The sequence below is a fragment of the Dama dama genome, chromosome 9 (genome assembly GCF_033118175.1).
Source record: "Dama dama isolate Ldn47 chromosome 9, ASM3311817v1, whole genome shotgun sequence".
Lineage (NCBI taxonomy): Eukaryota > Metazoa > Chordata > Mammalia > Artiodactyla > Cervidae > Dama > Dama dama.
The window spans coordinates 106,502,672-106,523,914 of NC_083689.1; the positions used below are offsets into that span (position 1 = coordinate 106,502,672).

General features: G+C 44.9%; 1 protein-coding gene across 2 annotated transcripts in view; it reads right to left on the reverse strand.

The window, feature by feature from the left end:
- Positions 1-1,099: 1,099 nt before the first annotated feature.
- The window catches only part of EFNA5 (ephrin A5), a 290,642-nt gene continuing 270,498 nt past the window's right edge, over positions 1,100-21,243 (reverse strand). The window contains exons 3-5 of one of the 2 annotated variants that reach the window (XM_061152118.1): positions 11,566-11,631; positions 11,058-11,138; positions 1,100-5,685 (exon numbers count right to left, since the gene is read on the reverse strand). In XM_061152118.1, the coding sequence (XP_061008101.1) occupies positions 5,564-5,685; positions 11,058-11,138; positions 11,566-11,631 (269 nt within the window). In that variant the 3' untranslated portion in view covers positions 1,100-5,563. The remainder of the gene's footprint in view (positions 5,686-11,057; positions 11,139-11,565; positions 11,632-21,243) is intronic. The other variant, XM_061152119.1, reaches the window with a different exon arrangement.

The window sequence follows — 21,243 nt, forward strand, 5'->3', positions numbered from 1 at the left end:
TTACTATGTTATGTCGACACATAATGTCTGCCTTACACTGTCAACTTTACAAGTACAGGTTGTAAACATTTATGTCATTCGGCACAGCGCTGAGCACAATGTCATGATCACTTCAATGCTTTTGATGATGATGGCAATGATGATAATGACCACGTAATGCTGTTCTGGTTGGAAAATATCACATAGGTAGTCCAGCACATCTTTTTTTTTTAATGAGTTGTTCCTCATTCTATAATGCTGTCATTCTTCATTAGCAAAAAAGGTTACTGTAAGTTATAATTAGTGTGTAGTGCCCTGTCAAATAATTAAGTATAATAAAAAGCTTTCAATGAGTTTAATGTTAACATGGTATAATTAAAGCCAAGTCTTGAAATGCATTAGGTTGTCTATTATGTCAGACATCTGATGCTTTCTCCCTTCTACAGCTGAAATTCTCAAATTGTGCTTATAGCAATATCATCGTCAAAGACAGAAAACTCATTATCAGTCTGAGGCAGAATGGGCTTGGCAGTGTCCAGCAAGGGCAGTATTTTAAAAATTAAGCAGATCATTTCTATAAATCTACTATTTACTGATAAGGAGACAAAGATGTTGTGTGACTTGCCCAAGGTCATATGGTAGTAAATTACTTTTCCTTGGTGGTGAGAATTGTGGCTTAGGATTATACAGAGGTGATTATTGCTATTATTACTGCCACTCTCCCTTTTGGAAGGATCAGATATTTGCCATAAAATGATTATTTTTGTCTTTTTCTTGATGAGGTGAAAGAAACTGGTGCAAAGTAAAAGAACACAGTTTGTGTTTAGCTTTTGCATTGAACACTGATTTCAGGATGCAGGGCTTGTCAGAGTGCCTATTTTAAGGCTCAAATACTGAGACAAGGCTGAAGTCTCACCATTTTCTCACCAGAATAACTGGAATGTGCCTAGATACTTGGCCATTTTGAACCCTGCATTCTTTGACCTTCTCAGGCCTTCTCTTGTGCATGTCGTATTATCTTTTCTATCCACAAGGATTTTGAAAAAATTCAGCAGAGTGCAAGTAGCCCCTGAAATAAAGGCGTCATTCAAGGAACAAAGAAGTAGAAGGAGGGCTCCAATTAAAATGATGAAAATCTTTAATTTTTATTTAGGTATACTTGTACGGACACGTGTATATACAAATACAGATCTTATGGGTTTGTCTGCGTGTGTTTTGTATTGGTTTTTTTTTTTTTTTTCTTTTTTACATTTTCTTTTACGTTTATATAATGTCAGCATTTCAAAACAGCACTCGATGAGTAAGTGCGGAGGAGCTGCAGAGCGGGCAGTACAAGCGGGACCACACGGGGCTGACTTCACACCCAGACGCACACACAATGAGTGGCTTCAATGCGGTGTCACGAGCAAAGCATGGAGCTCGGATTCTGACTCATGGGGAACCTCCGTCATGCCAGCATCTCTTACACTGTACAGACAATGGGGGCACGCCCGTCGTAGGGAGATTTGTCTCACATCCGAGCAGCTCTGGGGCAGAAGCATGGGAAAAACTCAGTGATGCCAAACCAGAGACGGACCTGCCCATTCACGGTTCTGCGGGAAAGCAAAACGTGGGAGGAAGTCGAGAGACAAAACATAAAATAAAATAAAGAAAGAAAGGGGGGTGGTCGGCAAATGAGGGTTTTCGTGGAGGTGGTTTCCAAAAGAAAAAAAAAAAAAATCAGCGATCACAGCTCTGGGAGCAATGAATGGAGGGAAGAAAGTCTAAACTGCTTTTTGTTTTTAAAATTTGGGTAAACTAATAAAAATGGGTGCTGCCGTGGCTAAGGCACCAGAGAAAACCAAAGTCCCTGAAAATCCATAGGTTCGGTGCGGCTCTGCCTTTGCCAGTGACGCAGAGAGGAAGAGCCCTCGGCCAACCTTCTCAAGGGAACGGGTTTGCAATCTTTCCCACGCTTTGGCTGCCCGTGACAGTGACAAGCCTCTTCCCGGAGAAAAATGGAAACAGTCATCTATGAAAACCCTCTCACAAAGAGGAAACCAAAGAAAAATACAGAACCGTGACTGAATTCCCGAAACCTTTGCAGACCAACATGCTGGGGTGGGGGTGGGGGTGGGGGCCGGAAACACCATGGGCTCCAGCATCAGACCTTGAAAACATTGAGGACAAACTATCGATCAAAAAAAGTCATGTTGTTCCAGGTCCCAAGATGGTGGAGTCTTAAGATTGGGAAGGCGATGACCACACGTGAGTCCTGTATGGAGCAGTGTCTCAGCCGCTTGTGACTCTTCTTAGCCACGAATACACTGGATGTCTTAAAGCCTCAATGCATGTTTTTTATCCTGAAAGACTATTGTTCTCACTTACAAAAGACATAAGAATCAAATTAATACTTTATTATCAAACACTATATACAACAGAGGTTGCTAATAATACAGAATTTAAAGAACGCAGTTTTTTTTTTTTTTTTTTTTTTTCTTTTTTAACGTTTAACTTTTCTTTCTTCTGCCACCCAAGAAAGTACAGTACAAAACAATAGTCTAAACTAACACGGACTGTTACCTGGTCTAGTAAAGGATACACGGTATCCACTAAACAGACAGATCCTTATTTCCCTGCTTCACGCTGCAAAGCCCTTGGCAACCGGGGCAAAGGTCGCCGGGGGTTTGACTAACTGGGGCTGAGAGGCAGCAAAAGCTGCCCTTCAGAGTCTGAATTGGTTTTGAAATTAAAAGCTGCTACAAAGTTGCGTCGACATCCTCCTAAGCCCCTTGAGGGTTGTAACACGATCACAAAAGGCCACCAGCACTTTTTAGACAAAATGAAAACTGTCTGATACCAATCATCCTGAAAACTCCATGGCAAGTGCTACCTACAATGACGTCACTTATAGGTAGAGAAGCATGTTTTCTACTGGTGTGGGTAGTCTTGCTTTTTTTTTTTTCCTTTTACATTTAATTTGTCGTGGCACAATGGTGAAGTAAAGGGGTCTAATTTCACTGTGAAAAATGAAAGACAATGGCAGAGAGGGCCATGAGTAATTATTTCATCATCTGTTAGAGACAAACGCTAGAAAAACCACAGAAGTCACCATTTCTAAAATGAAATTAGCACTGCTAATGTAGTTATGACTAAACTGGAATCATTACAGGATCGTTTGATTTCCTTGCGGTTATAGAACATGCAGTATAATTTTGGTTCTGACTATTGATCCATTTTAGAAGGTGTCTTTTCCACCCCCCCTTACCCAAATCCCACTGGACCAACAAGCCTGTAACTATTAATAAGAAAAGAAATATTACTGAGTATTACTGAGTGTACTGAGAGCTCCGAGTATATAAATAGTTAATGCAAAAATAATAATAATAATCCAATGCTGTGAGCTTTTGTTTCAGTGAAATGGTGGCTGCCTTCTGTGATGAGACTCTGCCACTCCAGAGACGTTCCTGGTGTCTGGGGGAACAGGACTGATTGCGTCTGCGAGGCTGGCACCCGCACTCACACGGTTCCAAGTCCCACTCACACGGTTCCACGTGCGAGCAGACGTGTGGAGCCTGAACATCCGCTCCAGATGGATCGGGGAAACCCAGATTACATCCCAACGTGCGTACAATTCTCCAGGGTGCCGTGCCTTTACAGATGCCTTTCACTCACATATTTCTCTAATCGAGAACTGCTCACAGTTCTTTAGCAAATTCCCATTCATAAAATCTGTCCATAATATGACCCCTCTTTTTTTTTTAAACATGTACATTAAAAACAAAAAATTAAAAAAAAAAATCCTTATTGTGCTGGAATGCTTCCAATTTTTCACATCTTACACGATCCTTGCATTTTATTGGTTTTGTTTTTGAAAGGCATGGTTTCTATTGACGTGTCCTGCCATAGCAAAAACAAAAAAAAAAAAAAAAGGCTTGATTTCTTTTCCATAGGTCTGACACTTTTCCCTGTCTCGGTTTTTGGAGTTCAAAGTTCGTGACACCCTCTGCAGTAGAAACCCCCAAGGCTTGCATTTCCTGGTAACATCCCCGTTGGCCGATTTATTATCCTCTCGCCCCACCCCCACAATGAAACAAGATAACCCCCCCATATTTCTAAATGTATCAAGGGATACCACTTTTTTTTCTCACAAGTTTAAATAGGACAAGCATATATACTCACTCTCAGCATAAAGTATATCTAAATAATGTATTTTCTATTCTAGTGGATTTTTAAAAAAATATTTTGTTAAAGTCTTTGGGACTCCATCCTGTTTATCTCCCACAGATAAACACATGTTCCCCCTAGGCTTCAGGCTGTGTCAGAAAGGGAAAGGATATAAAATCAACTCTTGAATTTTCTCTTTCCACAGTTTGGAATCTTTATTCCAAATTTCCCTTTCGCCCTCCCAAGTAGTACAGGCTGACTCTCCCGGGAGCAGGGCTGCGTGTCGGAGCCCCTGGAGTCGTGGGGTGCGGAGCCGAGTGTGGGCACTGGGGTGGAAGCTGGGGAAAGGCCACACCACACCGGCGCTCCGGCAAAGCCAGATTTCGTCCCCTCTGGCCCCTGACATCCTTTCCTTGGTACACGTGGTCCCCCAGAGGAGTATCCAAAGCTATTCGGTAATACACTCATCGACCCTGGCTTCTCAGCCTCGGGGAAGGTCACTTTATTCATAAAAATGCCTCTTTCAGGTTCTTAAAAAAAAAGAAAAAAGAAAAAAAGTTGTAGCACCATGGTGATCTGTATTCAAAGGAAAAAAAAAACAAAATCATCTGGTGTGCATTGCCCAGTCACCAAAAAAATTAGAGGCACTCATCACACGTTACATGTCCCCCACCCATCCTAGTTTTCTGCTTTCACGCTGGCTCTGTGCTAGCATTCCGGCCCCCGACCCGCCTCCCAGACCAAAGGCTTCTTGTACGGAGCACAAGTTTTGCTGCCAAGGATGGTTTAAGACAGTCATCTGTAAAGGAAAACAAAACCAAACCAGGGTCTCAACCTTTGAGAAGCCCGTGCGTGTTTGCGCTCCTAGAGGAAACGGTGTAATCTGATCTCTTCCTTAATACCTCCCCTCTGGACCCGACAGGCTGACACGGGGCCCTGCGTCGCACAGTCCCGAAGGAGAAGGCATGAACCTTCCGGGCCAGGGGAACACCCCCGGGCCTCCCCACCCGCGGCGGCCTCTGCCGCGGTCCTGCGGGTCCGCGCGCCGCGGACAGCCGGCCGGCGGCGGGGAGCGCTCGCAGGAGGACGCACGGGAGCGGACGCCCACTGGGGTCCCTCCGACAGCCTGGCGTGTTCATCTGGAGTCCGTGTACTTCGGAAGGGGGTGAGGGAGGGCAGGGGCCGGGGCCGGGGTGGGGGTGAGGGAGGCAGGAACTACTTTAGCACACCACCACCACCCACCCACCCCAAGCCCCGAGTTGTTGCTTAGAATTCAGGCTGAAAGAAAGAAAAACAAACAAACAAACAAAAAAACCTCTGACATCTGCCAAGAAAAAAAACCCAATCACAAGTCCCTTCTTAGGATGAGCAGTTAGGTGGATCTCTGGCGTTCCAAGACCCTGATGTTCTCGGCGACAGGTGACGGGAGGAGACTGTGCTATAATGTCAAAAACATCGCCAGGAGGAACAGCAGGATCGCCAACAGGCGGCTGGGTATCCTCGGTGTCTGCGCGGCGTTCTCGCCGCGGGACGGCTCGGCGGACTCGTGGACGGTGTCATCTGTCCGAACAGAAAGCACACGTCCCAGTGAGATTTCACATCCTTAATAGTAACTCTCTCTCTCTTGCAGCAGCCTGCTGTTCGCAGACCTCGCCACCCTCTGCAAAGTAGGGTAATGAGCTTGTGCCACCACTGACTTTCATGTCTGCATCATCATTCATTATTTACAGCAGACAAAGGGACAGGCAGAGAAAATTGGACTTTCTCGGCAACGTGAGCGGTGTCCTCAAAAACTGAGGCGGAGAAACACGTGCAGGCGCGCTAACCTCTGGCCCGTGAGCTGCTCGGGTCCGCTGGCAGCCACAGACACCATGCGCAAACCTGCCGTCCGAACCGGCCTTCTAGACCCAAGAAGCCAGGCAGAAGCCAGTAACCGGGCGGGGCGGGCGTGGCGGGGGCGCAGTTAATGCTGGCATGTTAGTGGTTAACCAGAACCGGACGCCCCTTTCCCTCTTTTTAGCGGTTTCATAGGATTAGTGGTGAATGCCTGGCTGCTGGACGTCTAGATGCATTTTCAGAGGTGAAGAATTAAATGATAAAGGAGCATTTTAACTCAACGATACGTGATGCTCGCCGAGCCTAAATAAATCGGTGCCCGCTGGCTTGCCTACCATTAGGAATCAATTATGGTGCTATTTCTATTACAGACCCTGTATCTTCAGGATTAAATGACTTGAACTTGACTATTTTTATCAGGCTGAAGCTGGGCACATAAATCATCAACGTGGATGCAAATTTTCCCCTAAATAAAATGGATTAAGTGAAGTAAGCTTCTTTTATTTAGCCATCAAGTGTTCTGGGAGACTGCCTCTGACTCTGGACAGCCTTCCCGCGTGGCATGATTAACAGGCTTAACCAGGAGACAGGACCGCTGCAGCAATTAGCACCCAAAGGTGGCCCTCACTACGCTCTCCTGTTGCCCGCCTCCTTCCTTCCACCTGGCCTGCTTTTAAATCCGGTGATCCCTGACCTACACTGGGGCCACCAGCGGGGTTCTCTGGTAGATTTCATTTTAGCATCCCTGGGGCTTCCTGCGGGAGCTTAGGGATTGGCAGGGTGGGTTCACTCAGTGGTCGGTCAGAGGGATTCACAACAAGTAAGACTGCCCTGGTTGTTCCCAACTCTGCAGACCTCAAAGGATCATCCCTAAACCCCAGCTCCAACCCCTCGATGGATTCACTCTCTTAAATGCATCTCTGTTTTCACATCACATCACATGCCTCTTCTTTACCAGGTAGAGCACGCTCCCTTGTTATTTGTCCTAAAGCGACTGCCTTTTAGGCTCGGGCTGGCTTCTGCTTGAGCTGGGCACTCGTGGGCTGCTTCTGTTCATTACTTTCTCTCCCTCTATCAACTTAGAAACGTGTCTTCTCAGCGCTGAGGCTCCTGCTCTTATCATGTTAGCCTGTCCCCACATGCAGAAAGTGCTGCATCCTTGTGTCAAATTTGCTCTCCTCTCCTGGACCTGAGCAAACCTGTGTGGAATACCTAGTAGCCGAGGAGACTAGAAAAGGTTAGGAAGCAAGAATGGGAGTTAAATGGATGCAGAGGGGAAGAGAAAGCCCCCCGCATGATGTAGTCAAAGACTTGTAGACTCTCTGCCCTGCTCTTAGCCTTGCAGATGCACTAAATCTGGAGTTAGGAGGTAGATGTAAATGCCCTTGAATAGCCCTGAAAAGAAAATCCAAATCAGTGTCATAAGAGCACCAATCTGTTGTTATTCGGAATAATAGAGGACTTCGGGCTTAACTGTGAAAGAACCATAAACCCTGAGGATTCTCAGGGTTCATTTTGAAATACCACTTGTACTGTATTGATATGCCTGAAATTACATCAGCCACTGGGTTCCTCTCCGTCTTATTTTCACTAACCTATTACCCAATCCTCTTCCTTGAAAAGTTGGGTCGTGGACTGATGAAAGATACCCAAGAAACAGGTAGATGCTCAGTGAGCTTGAAGGGGGCCGCCGTCCCCACCGGGTCAGGGTGCCCAGCGAGGGCTGGCTGTGTTCTAGGCCCCCACGGCACAGACAGGGGAACGAGCCTTGCGGACCTTTGAGAGGAAAACTTTGGTTTCCCACATGAGAGAAACCACGAGGCCAAATGTGCCTTTCGAGCCTAGTCTTTTTCTCAGCCACCAACCAGTAAGTACCATCTTGGCCTCAAAGGAAAAAAAAAAAAAACTCAGTCCCCTTAGGGCATCAGGGCTCATCTCTTCTCACCGTAACACACTAGTCCTGGCTTGGGATTCTATGAGCAACCTGTGATTACACAGGGCCTCGGTGCTGGGCAATCCTGTGGCCTCCAGGGAGCAAGATGAAAGCCAGGCTGTCATCTGGGTTAAGTCTGAGCAAAGTTCAGAATTCTAAAGAGGAAGTCACAAGCAAAACCTAACCCAACAGAAATTACACCTAAACATGAGACAATTTCTACAACTGGTAACAGCGAGCGTGGCTTGGAGGAAGAAAACACTTCGCTTCGGAAGCCAAATCGAGTCTCGCCTCCTGGCTACAGCATTCCACGCCACGAGGGTTTCAGTGCTTCACTGAGAGAACGCTGGCGATGTTTCGGAGCATGTTCTGTGGTGTATTTCTGCCCTGAGATCATCCTGTATCCCTGATGACAGGAAACTGGCAGGCAGAGTGTGCAAGCAAACAAAAAGAGAAACACATTCCGAAGACAGGTGAATTAGTATGCATTGCTGAGAACATGCAGCGGGATCCTTTCAGCCTTGCTGGCTTCATAAAGTCTGGTCTACACTCAACCATCTGACACCATGGGTTAGAGCTGCAAGCCTGAATTTCCTAAGGAACTCGGGGAAGTAGCAAGGATGTTATTGTATTCATACAGCCAGGGATCACAGCTCAAGCTTGTCTTACTTTTTTAGTGAAGATGCTCACCAGAATGCCCTTAAATATGGTCCTCACTGCCTCAAGGCACTTTTCTTAAAGGTACACCTGCACGTCCATCCCCGACACACAGGGTCTGACCACACAGTCTGTCCAAGTTTTGCAAACTTGTATCAGCTATGAGTGCATAGATTTGGGGGCCATTATGGATTTAAATGCCCAATGAAAACACAGCCTGTTCCCCCAAAGACCGTGAAATATGTTCGCACATAAATGCATCTTAGGATCCTGCATTTTTATCATCAGTTGAATTCAAAGGTAATTTCCTAATGTTGAAATGGTCCCCTGTGTGCCTCTTTATTACCAAAAAAAAAAAAAACAAAAAAGACACGCTATCTGTTATATTTCTAAATAGTCTCTTGCTTCCTCAGTGGGCAATGGGATTTACCTGGAAAAAAGATTACTGGAAAGTTCTGCCTATAGTCTGCAACAGCGTGTGTCAAAAAAACTTAATTCAGGGTAAGTTATGTCTGTAACATGCCCAACACCGCCAGTCAGCTTCCAGGCGACTTGTGAACAAAGCTAAGACGATAAAGTTCTCTGCATGGACATCTCAGTCAAGCAATGGTAAGAGAGTCCTATGTTTATACTAACGTAGGAATGGGAGTTGAGAAATATATCACTCCTGGATCTGGGTATAACCAGCTCAGTTACCAAAGGAAGAGTGTCGACTCCCGGGTCCTTAAAAAGAGACCTCCGCTCATTCACAGGTCCTACCACGGCCCCCGGCCTCAAGCCTGGGAGGGGTCTGGTACCTTGAAAAGCCACAGGAATGCTTCCAGATTTCCAGGACACAATTAAAATGTCTCCCTGTCAGCACTCATTCCTTGCAACTTTTCTAAGGCAGCTAACGGATCCCTGGGGAGCCGCTAAGGCCTCTGAGAGCTTATTGTACATGCCTCTCCTTTGCACAAGAGGCCTGCCTTCAAGAAACAGGAATGCTTGGAGAGAAAGCCCGACTCTGCGTCAGTTACAACGCAGAAGCTCTTGTGTGTCCGGAGGCATCACGTCTACTCAGGGTACATTTCCCTAAGGCCCACCGACCGTGTGTCCCAGCAACAGTACTCAAAGGATAAAGCGGATGTCACAGCTTGTTTCATGTTCAAGGCCATCAGAAAGGTAAGTCCCACTGCAAATAGGTGGGCCAAAAAAAAAAAAAAACCAAAAAGTCTTTACATAAGAGGGGGCTTACACCTTTCTGAGAAGAGGAAATAATTTTGTCTTTAAGCCTTGAGGGCTTCCCTGGTAGCTCAGTTGGTAAAGAATCTGCCTGCAATGCAGGAGACCCTGGTTGGATTCCTGGGTCAGGAAGATCTGCTAGAGAAGGAAAAGGCTGCCCACTCCAGTATTCTGGCCTGGAGAATCCCATGGACTGTACAGTCCATGGTGTCACAAAGAGTCGGACATGACTGAGAGACTTTCACTTAAGCTTTGAGGCAGTCACAGGAGATGGGTAAGGACACGAGTGAAGATCTCGAGCAAGTCGGGTGAGGAAAGGCAGCGACAGGTAGGAGGGTGGACAGGGGCTTTGAGGCGATTCCTCAGTGAAGACAGGATAGAAGATTCCCTGCCCCCCGCCCCCAGCTCACAATCTAACTGCATTCAAGAGCCAGGTTGAATTCATAACTAAACAAATGGAGAGTTTACAGATTTACATTATCCACAGTAGGCTGCAGTGCAAATGCTTCAATGATTCCTTTAGTGGGTTTTATTTTTCTCCATAGTGATGGGAAAGTTTGGGTATGTGGAAGATAAAAGTAGTAGAAAAATTTATTTATCCTTAATATGTGTCTTGCCTTGGTAGTCAGGGATCACATTTGGCATGACAGACTACTGTGGATACATTCGTGGGAGTAGCAGGTGCGTGAATTTGTGGTGTTAGGAGGCAACATGATTATCCTTCTCCAGGCCTACTTCTATTGACAATGGCACAGATAATATGTGGAATAAAATGAAGTCCTTCAGAGCAGTTCAATGATGCCTGTGAATTTCTAGAGAAAACTAAAGAGGCTGAATTAGTTTCTATTTTGTGCAACAGTCTGATTACTTTTATCCGAAGATTGGGATCTAATATGAAATTTTTTATAAGCGCATACAGTAGAAATTTTCTTTGAATTATACGAAAACAGATCCATTAATAGTCACAGTGATTCACCAGCATGCTCAGAGGATATGGTAAAAAGAAGTGAGACTCTAGCATTCTGATGGGGCTTCTACACGAGGATGTTGCGTTATATCCAACCCACGGCGAGAGAAAAGCAAAGTCGTAATTTGTCTAACATGCATTAATTACACAGAGATACTGGAGGAATGAGGTAGAAATAAGGAACATTAGCATCGCTAGCAATGAGCAAAAGCCAGGCAACTACAACATGCAAACATGCAAGGGAGAAGGAAGGAAAAAAAGTCCGGAGGTACCAGAGAGAGATGCACTTGTTAAAAGAGATTCTCTAAGCATACTAACCTGCTGGTTCTAATGAATTTTCTACTTTGTCGTTAACATCGAAAACACGATCATGAACACCTATAGTTTTCATACAGCTATCTATAACAAAAATAGAGATAACAGCCAAATATGTTAGTGAAGACACCCTTCAACTCCCGTTTCTTTTTCTTTCTTTTTTTTTTTTTTTCTTTCTCTCTAATTTTTCCTTTTATTTACGGAGAGATTGGTTTACAATCAGCGGCATGTATCCAAATGCCAGAATTGTTCCCATTTGCTGTGCAGGTACAACAGTCTGAGAAACAACAAGTTAGCAACTGCTGTGTACTTAAAAGCATCATGACAAAAAAAAAAAAAAAAAACGATGAGAAAAAGTATGATGGAAACTAAAACATGGAGGTTGATATACAAAACAGATACCACACAGGATTTACAGTAAAAAAAACAGTTTTACCGCCGTGAACCAGACCACACACTAGAGCATGCGCAGTGAAGCCACCCTCAAAGACGGTCATTGGAGGGAACTTACTTGTTGGCCGCACGAAGACCTTGAGCTTTAGACAGGACCGCCTTCCGTTATCTGGGATCGCAGAGGCTGTGGGAGAGAGGGAAGAGAGAGCGAGGGAGAAAGAGAACACCGCCAGATTACTCCTCATTTTCAATGCAAAGCGTCTACAGTCAATTCTTTCCTGAACAAGGGGAACGTACTCTTAATTCTTCCCAGAAGGTGAAACAGAAACACTTCTCAGATGGACACTGACGGCTAGAGAAAAGGGCTGCTTTCCTATGCCTATCTTCTCCTTTCCATGAGGGGAAGAATCATGCAAGAACACTGGTAATCTGCAGGAAAATACTTCCGATTCTTATTTCAAAGGCTCTTCCCTTTATCTTGCTCTGCAATCAGTTTTCTCTAAACTAAGAAGATAAAGCTTGAGTCTCCGGTCTACCCTTTCCTCTACTGCAGGAAAAGGGCCCGCAGACCCCCCAGGCCCAAGGTCAAAGTGCTGGGGAAAACCAATAAGCGACAGCTACAAGGCCAACTTAAACATGACCCAGTTCTGCTGGGAAAGCGAAGCTTTGTCTGTCCTGAGAGCCTGTCTGTCAGTGTTTCGCAGGTAATTCAATTAGAGGTTTTACTCCGAACTTGGCTCCACATCCTATATGACTAAACCGAGCCCAGCAACTTCCATCAGGCCATTATAAGTACAATATGCTATTGAGAAAGCGCCGTGTTGCAATGGTACATTTATTTTTTAAAGACTTGCCACAGAGAAGGATGGAATTAATAAAGTGGGCTTACCAAAACATGACAACATGTTTCAAGTTATAAATCATTTGAGGAAGAAACTTTCTTCTCCTTTTCAAGATAATCAGACTGTAAACTTTCCTTGTGTTTGAAAGATTATCTCCCCTCCGTGCACCCAGCATAATGTCAAAGGGATTTGCTAGGCAGTAAGACCCTCAACAGTCACACATGTTTACAAACGCCTCCTAGAAACGACAGCGATTACAGCAATGGGTGCCGCACGCTGCCCTCCCGGTGTGTCTGCTTCAAGTGCTTCCTTTGTTCAGAGAACGCAGATGCTATCAATCGAAACACACAGGGCTCAGTTAGTTTGGTGATACCCTCTGTTCAGAGTGCCTTCTCTCACCCCTTTCTTACAGGGGGAGCCCAGAAAATTAACATGCCGATTTTGTAGGTGAGAGGATTCACGACTAATTTTCCAACCATTTCCTTGTGTGACTCCAGGCCCACAGCCTGGAGGAGAACCGATCAAGTCATCACCCAGAGGACATCAAGCTGGAAGGGACCCTGGTGTCGCTCTTTCGCACCTGTTGAAAACTCTCTTTAATTCTTAGGCCAAAGTAGATACAGGAGAGATGTTTTCAGCCCTCCCCGTCTTCCCGTTCGCTCCGACAGGCAGTTGAGAAGTGCTAACAGCTGGCTTTGCCGTAGGCGTTCATTAAATCAAAGTAGGAAAAACTCCCTCCACTGACATTTATAGTAACTAGTGTGTTATTTAGGGTATAATATTTGCACTCTGTGGTTTGATCCAGGAAATGGTGTCCTTCCTGGGGACCTCCAACGGCAAGTGAGCATGTCACAAGTATAGTGCACTTAGGTGATTCCAATTCATTATAAAAATTACGGGTTCTTGAGATGGTTTATATCTTATTCATGAGGGGTGGTGTGAAACGGTGACACATGGAAATTTACGCTGCTATTCTATTGGTTTCTGAGCTGGGGTGAACTTACTACAAGCCTCATGTACTTGATTTTGCCACATGCAAGAGCTGATTCTACCGATGACGCTGTTAAGATACAGCAAGCTCAAGGAAAGATTAAATGTTTGTTTTAGAGGGGGAACTTCTTAGAGTCTGTACAGGTTTTTCAGATATATATATATATATATATATATATGTTTATATGAGAAATCCTATTAGTCCAGGACATAGTAATCACTGGGGCCCATTGGAATAACTAAATACCGACACATGATAAGCTGTCCAGGCAAGAACTGAATTCTCTCACCAGTTTGCAGAGGAGCAATTAGCCTCAGCTACTGGATTAGCTCCATTGTTCTGCGGATTAAGAGCACACAATGCACTTATTTATCTAAAATAAAGACCTCCCTTCCCCACCAGACCTCTCCATTACTTCCTCACCTCTTCTCTATCACCAGACAAGCTCTACGACAGTGATACCGTGGCAGACCCCTTGCGGCGCGGTTGGACTATCGCAGTCTAACCCTCGGGCTGACGAGCCAAGACTAGAAGCACATCGTGTGTGCACACAGCTCGGGTTACGTTAGGTCAGTTCCCTCCGCAGCCTCTGCCCTGAATCTATGAAATAACCTCTTAACCCTTCATGCCAGCCTGAGAGGGTGTGCCTTGGGAAGTCAGGATTACTCGGGTTCCTTAGTTACCACACTGCAAAACAAAAATAACACCAGAATGTATAAAAACCTTTCCCGTATACCTGCATAACTCAATCTTTCATTCAAGGTTTAAAAACAGTGGGATTGTGGCTTTATTCCACATCATGTTCCAGGTTAAGAAGCCCCCACACCCCTTGGCTGACAAATAGAGGGTGCCTTTATATCACTTACAAATAGTGATTGTTAATTATTAGTAATATTTGAAGATATAAAGTAATATGAGATTACTGGTCACAAAAAAGTAGAGACAAGCACTAAAAACACAAAAAAACCATTAGAAATTTAAAAATGTAATAGTCACACAAGTAAATTTATAAGGAAAATTCTCTTGGGATCAATGATGAGCAAGATTGAAGATGGATATAAGTAAAAATTTAAAATGTGCCCAGCCTTTGTCAGGTGGTAGGTAGAGTTAATTTCTGTGATTCTAGAGAAATCACTTTATAATCAACCCTATTTTAGTTAAAATTTATATGTAAATTCTTATGTTGTTTCCCTTAGAAAATTAATAGTGAACATTTGAAAACTGAAAGTACTGCAACCATTTATTACATATCATTGCAGCTTTATCTTTCCACTTCATCTATCCACACCAGTTGCCCTGTTAGGTGCTATGGACACAAAGGTATGTAAGACACACTGATTCTGTCCTTGCGCCATGCCTGTCTCAGCTGGGGACACAGACAGGTAGCACAGTTTAGCGTTGCCCTCCTGGAGACCAGGAGGGAATCTGTATGGTAACGGAGCACGAGTTTCACCTGGGCGTGTGAAGGTGTTTGCCAGAGAGACTTTTACCCAGGCCTGACAGGTCCTCCAGAGGCCAACCACAGCAACTGGGAGGAAAAAATTAAAACACTTCATCCGCAAGTTCCCAGTTAGAATTTTAGCAACCAGAAAAGAGGTATTAACGGGCAACAGGCAAAGAAAACCCAGACCTGAACTCTTCCTATAAGGATATTTGGATTTCCTATTCTGGGGAGGGTGTGGAGGAAAGGGAACCCTCCCACCCTCTTGTTGGGAATGTAAATTGGCACAGCCACGATGCAAAACAGTATGTGTCTGCTTAGTCACTAAGTCGTGTACAACTCTCTGTGACCCCATGGTCTGTAGCCTGCCAGGCTCCTCTGTCCATGGGATTCTCCAGGCAAGAATACTGGAGTGGGTAGACATTCCCTTCTCCAGGAGATCTTCCCAACCCAAGCATTGAACCCAGGTCTCCTGCATTGCAGGTGGAGTATGGAGGTTCCTTAAAAAATGATTACCATATGATCCAGCAATCCCACTCCTGGGTAAACTGGGAGGAAACTGTAATTTGAAAGGATGCATGCACCCAATGTTCACAGCAGCGCTATCTGCAATAGCCAAGACATGGTCACAACCTAAATGTCCACAGACAGATGAGAGAATAAAGGAGATGTATGCACACACAATGGAATAGTACTCAGCCATAAAAAAGAATGAACCATTGCCATTTGCAGGAACATGGATGGACCTAGAGATTATTATACTAAGTGAAGTAAGTCAGAAAGATAAATATCACATGACGCTACATGTGGAATCTAAACTATGCAGATGAACTTCCTTACAAAGCAGGAACAGACTCACGGACATAGAAGAAAAACTTATGGTTCCCACAGGAGAAAGGAAGGGAGGGCTAAATTAGGAGTTTGGGGTTAGCAGATACGACCTACTGTATATAAAGTAGATGAACAACAAGGTCCTAGTGTGTAGCATAGGGAACTACAGTCCGTATCTTATAAAAAGACAAATGGCAAAGAATGAAATATATATATGTATATTTGTCAGGATGTAGGTAGAGTTAATTTCTGTGATTCCAGAGAAATCACTTTACAATCAACCCTATTTTAGTTAAAATTTATATGTAAATTCTTTTGTTGCTTTCCTTAGAAAATTAATAGTAAACATTTACATATATAAATAAGTAGATGATATATATCATTTATATAAATAAATGGACATATATATTTATTTATAAAACTGGATCACTTCACTATACACCAGAAACTAACACAACATTGTAAAATCAACTATGCTTCAGTTGAAAAAAAAAAGATACGGATTTTAAAAATAAAATTTGTCAGATTAAAATGAGAAATTCATCTCATGTCTTAAACATTTGTCACATAACCCAAATTCATACTCCTTTATTCCGTTTACTGCTGAAATTGTACATTTGGCTGGGAGTAGGGGTACCGGGACCATTAAAACAAGCACAAACACCCATTCCATGGTCAAGTAGAAACTTTTTAAATCAATCACCTCAATGATCTGCAAAGCACCAATCACAGCCTCACACCACATAATGAAGAATCTAGGGGCCTTCTGGTTCTCCCCGCTCCCTGGGTAGCTCAGCTGGCAAAGAATCCGCCTGCGATGCAGGAGATCCGGGTTCCACCCCTGGGTTGGGAAGATCCCCTGGTGAAGGGAAAGGCTACCCACTTCAGTCTTCTGGTCTGGAGAATTCCATGGACTGTACAGTCCCTGGGGTCACAGGGTCGGACTCGACTGAGCGACTCTCACTTTACAGCTCTCTGAGTTTAGAGCATCCTGCTGATAAAGGGGCTGCTCACCTTCGCTCTGTCCCGTGACCCCAGACAGGGGCCCCAACTTAAGCCATTGCTGAAAACATGTGCGCCTGCTCTCCTGGGGCTCAGCGCTCAGCAACCAGCTTGATACCTAAGGGGACCAGGTTCAGAGCCTCCAAACCAGTACTTCTGAAGGCTGACTCTAGCACTGCACACATGTGAAAAGTTCACGTCACAGTTCACTGCGGGCCCGTCGGCTGGGTGTGGCATCATCTTTGGGGCAGGCCACTTCTGCCAGGCTCCAAGGCTCACGGCCTGCTCCGCGTGTTCCCCTCCCCGCGAGAGTGGGCTGGACTGAGTTCCGTGCATCTACGGAGCTGAACACAGCCAAAGCGACGGCGGCTGCTTCTGCAGTTCCACTGGAAAAGGCTGCGCCCTCCTCCTTAGGACTCCTGCCCCCTCCCGAGGCGAGGTGCCACGCTGTGAGATTCTCACTGGAAAGGCCCCCCCGGAGACTTCCAGCCAGGAGCGTGCAAGGGACTGGCACCTCAGGGCTACAAGTGGGAGGAACAGAAGCCAGCTGACAACCGCGTGAGTGAGCTAGAAACTGCATCTGCCGCTGTGCCTTCCAGGGACCACCGCCTCGGGAGAGCCCCGGACCCAGAGGACCCCGCGAAGCTGCTCCTGCATTCCCGACCCCCAGAAGCTCTGAAGAATAATAGATGCAGCCTTAGCCCCAGCCTTGGGGGTGACGGGTTACTCACGAGCTAACTGACATAGGGCTTGTGCGGCTTCCGTGCCCACTAGGGGCCTGCGGACTCAAGCACCGGGGGGCAGAGGGCCCCCGGCTCCCCGACCCCCCGATGCTGCCGCCACGTCTGAACCCACCCGCCCCTTACGAGTTTCCTTTTCGAGCTCCTGTTAGGAGTCCACTTAAAACAGGCCCTTGAAGAGAGGTAATTATAAACCGCTGTTGAGCAAACGCTACAAGACGTATCTATCTGTTTTCACGCCAGCGTTCAGAAAACTTTTTCATCCCCTCCCCGCGCGCTGAGCTTTTTTTGCTCATACAGCCATCCCTGTGCTTTCTCCATAATTAGCAGGGTGCCTCAGGGGAGCTCCAAATTGCCGGGTGGACCTGGAGGAGCTTTGGTATTACAGGATGTCCGCCTAAATCACAGAATGCCTTTCCTCCAACACGAGAAATACAACATAAAGGGGAGCTTGAAAACACCGGAAACCAAAGGACGAATACTAGTAACATTTCTCTTCATATCAAAAAACTGTCAATTATGTTTACACAGGCTATCAGATTAAACATAAACATTATGAGGGGAGGGTTTAAGCAACTCAAAGCAATCGAGGTAACAAACGTTCGTCTTCAGGAAGAACTGATGCAAGTTTAGCAGGAGAGAGATGAGATGCTCATTCTTTCTTCACACCTTCAGGCCCAGCACTGCACTAACGCTTTATCATGCCTCAGCCTAACCTTTGTGTGTGTGTGTGTGTGAGTCGTGTCCAACTCTGCAATCCCATGGACTGTAGCCTCTGTCCATGGAATTCTCCAGGCCAGAATACTGGAGTGGGCAGCCTTTCCCTTCTCCAGGGGATCTTCCCAACCCAGGGATGGAGCCCAGGTCTCCCGCATTGCAGGCGGATTCTTTACCATCTGAGCCATCAGGGAAGCCTCTGGCCTAACCTTATTCATCTTCACATCTTAATTCCCAAAGCCAAATTCCCCCTTCAGTGTCCCATGTCAATCTAGGTACTTTGGGAAATTTTATTTTTAAAAATAATCAGCTGCTTTTTTTTTTCCATGGGGGGGGGCATTAAAAATGAAGTTTTCCATCATCCTGTTTGCCACATGAAGTAGTTTTTAATTTGTGCATGTGAAAAGAAAGGATAGGCTATTAGTTGTTAGCACAAGCTGTTTTTTCTCCGTAGGTTTTCCTGTGGTCTAACATACAACACAGATATCTGTAAATTAGACAGGTGACGGCAGAATTAAGCACTGATATTCTTTTCACAATAAATGCTGAAACAGTAAAGGCCATTTAAATAAATGGTACTCCTGAAAATGTCTTTTAGAAGTCCGTGAATCAGTGAAATCCATTCCGTGTATGTGGGTAGAGGGTGGGGAACAGAAGTTGTGGGAATAGGATCGAGATTAACCAAAGCCATATGGACTTCTTGGAAAATGATTACCAGATCCCCAGAAGAAGGCTTAAAAGTTAGACCTCTTGAAAGAAGACCCCAGCAACAACTTGCAGCCGGCTACCTTTTTTTAAAAGCAGCACGACACCTAATTTTCATATCAAAAACAAAATCACCAGCTGTGAGGCAATACATTTCACCAGTCTGTACCTTTTGAGATTTAAGAGTCACATGACTTAAAACCCTGCTCTCGGCTCTGGGTTTATCAAGGTTGCATCCTAAGTGCAACCTCGGCGGTTGACTCCTCCGCCCACCCAGTTCCTCTCCTTGCAGCCCTCAGCATCTCAAGATTTAAGTCACTGGTAGGTTAAAGGTCAAAGCCCCAGATGTCAAACTTGGAAACAGCATTACTAAGTAAAGGTGGAGAAAGTTAAAATATCATGTAAATATTAGATACATTGATATGGCTCTGGGGGTGTTTCTTAAAATATATATATATATATATATATATATATATATATATATATATATATATGTAAAAGGAAGATGGGGTATTTACAACAATAAAATAAGGGTAGAGCATACTCTGTAAGCTAAATCTTGGTTTCAACACCAGGGAACTGTAACAGGGATGGAAAGAAAAAAAACTAGAGCAGCGTTCAGGGTGAGAGAAGTAAAATAAGTTCCAGCTGTGCCGTCTCAGACAAAGAAGAGCAGAGGTGCCCAGCCTCACACCCACGATTCCCTGACCCATCTCTCTACCCACTTAGGCAAAGTTTCACTGCAAATGCTAACTTAAGTATTATTTAAATTCCACCAGCTAAGCTTCAGTAGTTCAATGACTTTTTCCTCGGCAACCTCAAATAAATGTCTGAGGACCAGTTCTTTCCACTGACTTCTAGGAATAAACAAATAAGGCATTATCATGTTTTTGTACACATTTGTTTCAAGTGTGGGCCAACTTTTACTTGCTTGTTCAACCTCAGGGACAACAAACTTGCTTCTACTATTTATTGAGGAAGGCCAATCCCATGTATTTGGATATCTGTGAAAGCAAGACCAAAAAAATAACCTGGATTTCAGAGAATGCTTTTAAAACACCCTCTATAAGAAGCGTTTCTATTTCTTTTTAGGAAAAATTGAAGTCAGCTTAAATCTCAGATTCTGAACCTTCAGACTTGATCTTCTTCTGTGATGTGACTGGCAAATTCTAGCCTGCCCAGGCACAAAATATGAGATAACACTCAGCTATCATTTGGACTGTTAACAAACCCTTAAACATGAGGAAATGTAGTTTCAGTTTCTAATTAGATATTTTACTTTTTTTTTTTTTTTAAATTCACTGAACATCTTTAAACAGTTAGGGAAAAAGAAGGTTTCCTAGTATAAACTAGTGTTGCAACTATTTGCTGAGACCTGGGCTTGCCCGAGGCCTTACTGTTGAAATGAGGGTCCTGGGTCCTTAAGGTCAGATCGTTCTCTATCTCTCGTTTGCAGTGATTTTGTTGAATTTCACCCACTCTACCAAATAGGTATAATCTGGCAAAAGGAGACAGGCAAAATGATTCACTGGCAAAATACAAAAAAACTCTTCCTCAGCTAGAAGCCACATAATAAAAGTAATAACCACAAAAATGAGAAGTCAGACAAGTGCAGAATTCCTAGGATCCCAGGAAGGAAGCAAGTATTCGTTATTACTTCGACACAGGCTCCTCGGTCACCTCTGCGATGTGCCATTGGGGTGACTATTAATCGGTAACCAGTGAAGGCCACAAACCCCGTTACTCATTTGTATAGTAATAACAGAAACCACGTCATTCTCATATAGCACTAATGGAGCATCACAGCAAATTACTAATAAACCATCAAGTTAATACAGTTCAAAGAAGCCCCGAGAAACAAGTTAGTGTTCCTCTGACCCTTTCCTAATGACCTTCGTCCTTATCATCCTTGGTGGAGGGCCTCGGGAAGGGCCTGTGTTAGTGGCCTGAGTGCACGTGTGAGGGTGGTCTGAGCTTCCTCCTGGTTCACTCACTCTGACTTCTTCTGTGCCCGACGGTCAGCTGGTCAACCCACACAGGCCTGGATTTCCCTGTGAGCCTCCTGCTCTGGAAAACAGCAGAGGGATGAGCAGCTTTAGAGGAGCTGGGAACTTCTGTATCACGCCTGGAAACTCAGGTGACACATCCCTATAGCTCCAGAGTTTCACTGCACTGTTCCACAGACAATTCGGTCAGCTCGGTCCACACCGCGCCCTCTCCCTAAAGCAAGCAGTCTCTGGTCCCAAGTGCAAATTTGGAGGAGGAGGAAGGGGTCAGCTCTGGATAGCGGTGATAAAAAATAACTTATGAGGCACAAGGGAAACCCGGGGGCCAAGCCCGACCCTTTATCTCCAGCCTAAATTAGAAAAACTGGATTCCACCATAGTTTTGTGGAGAAGGAAATGGCAACCCACTCCAGTACTCTTGCCTGGATCCCATGGATGGAGGAGCCCCCTGGGCTACGCTCCTTGGGGTCGCAAAGAGTTGGACACAACTGAGCAACTTCACTGCTACTACTACCGAAGTT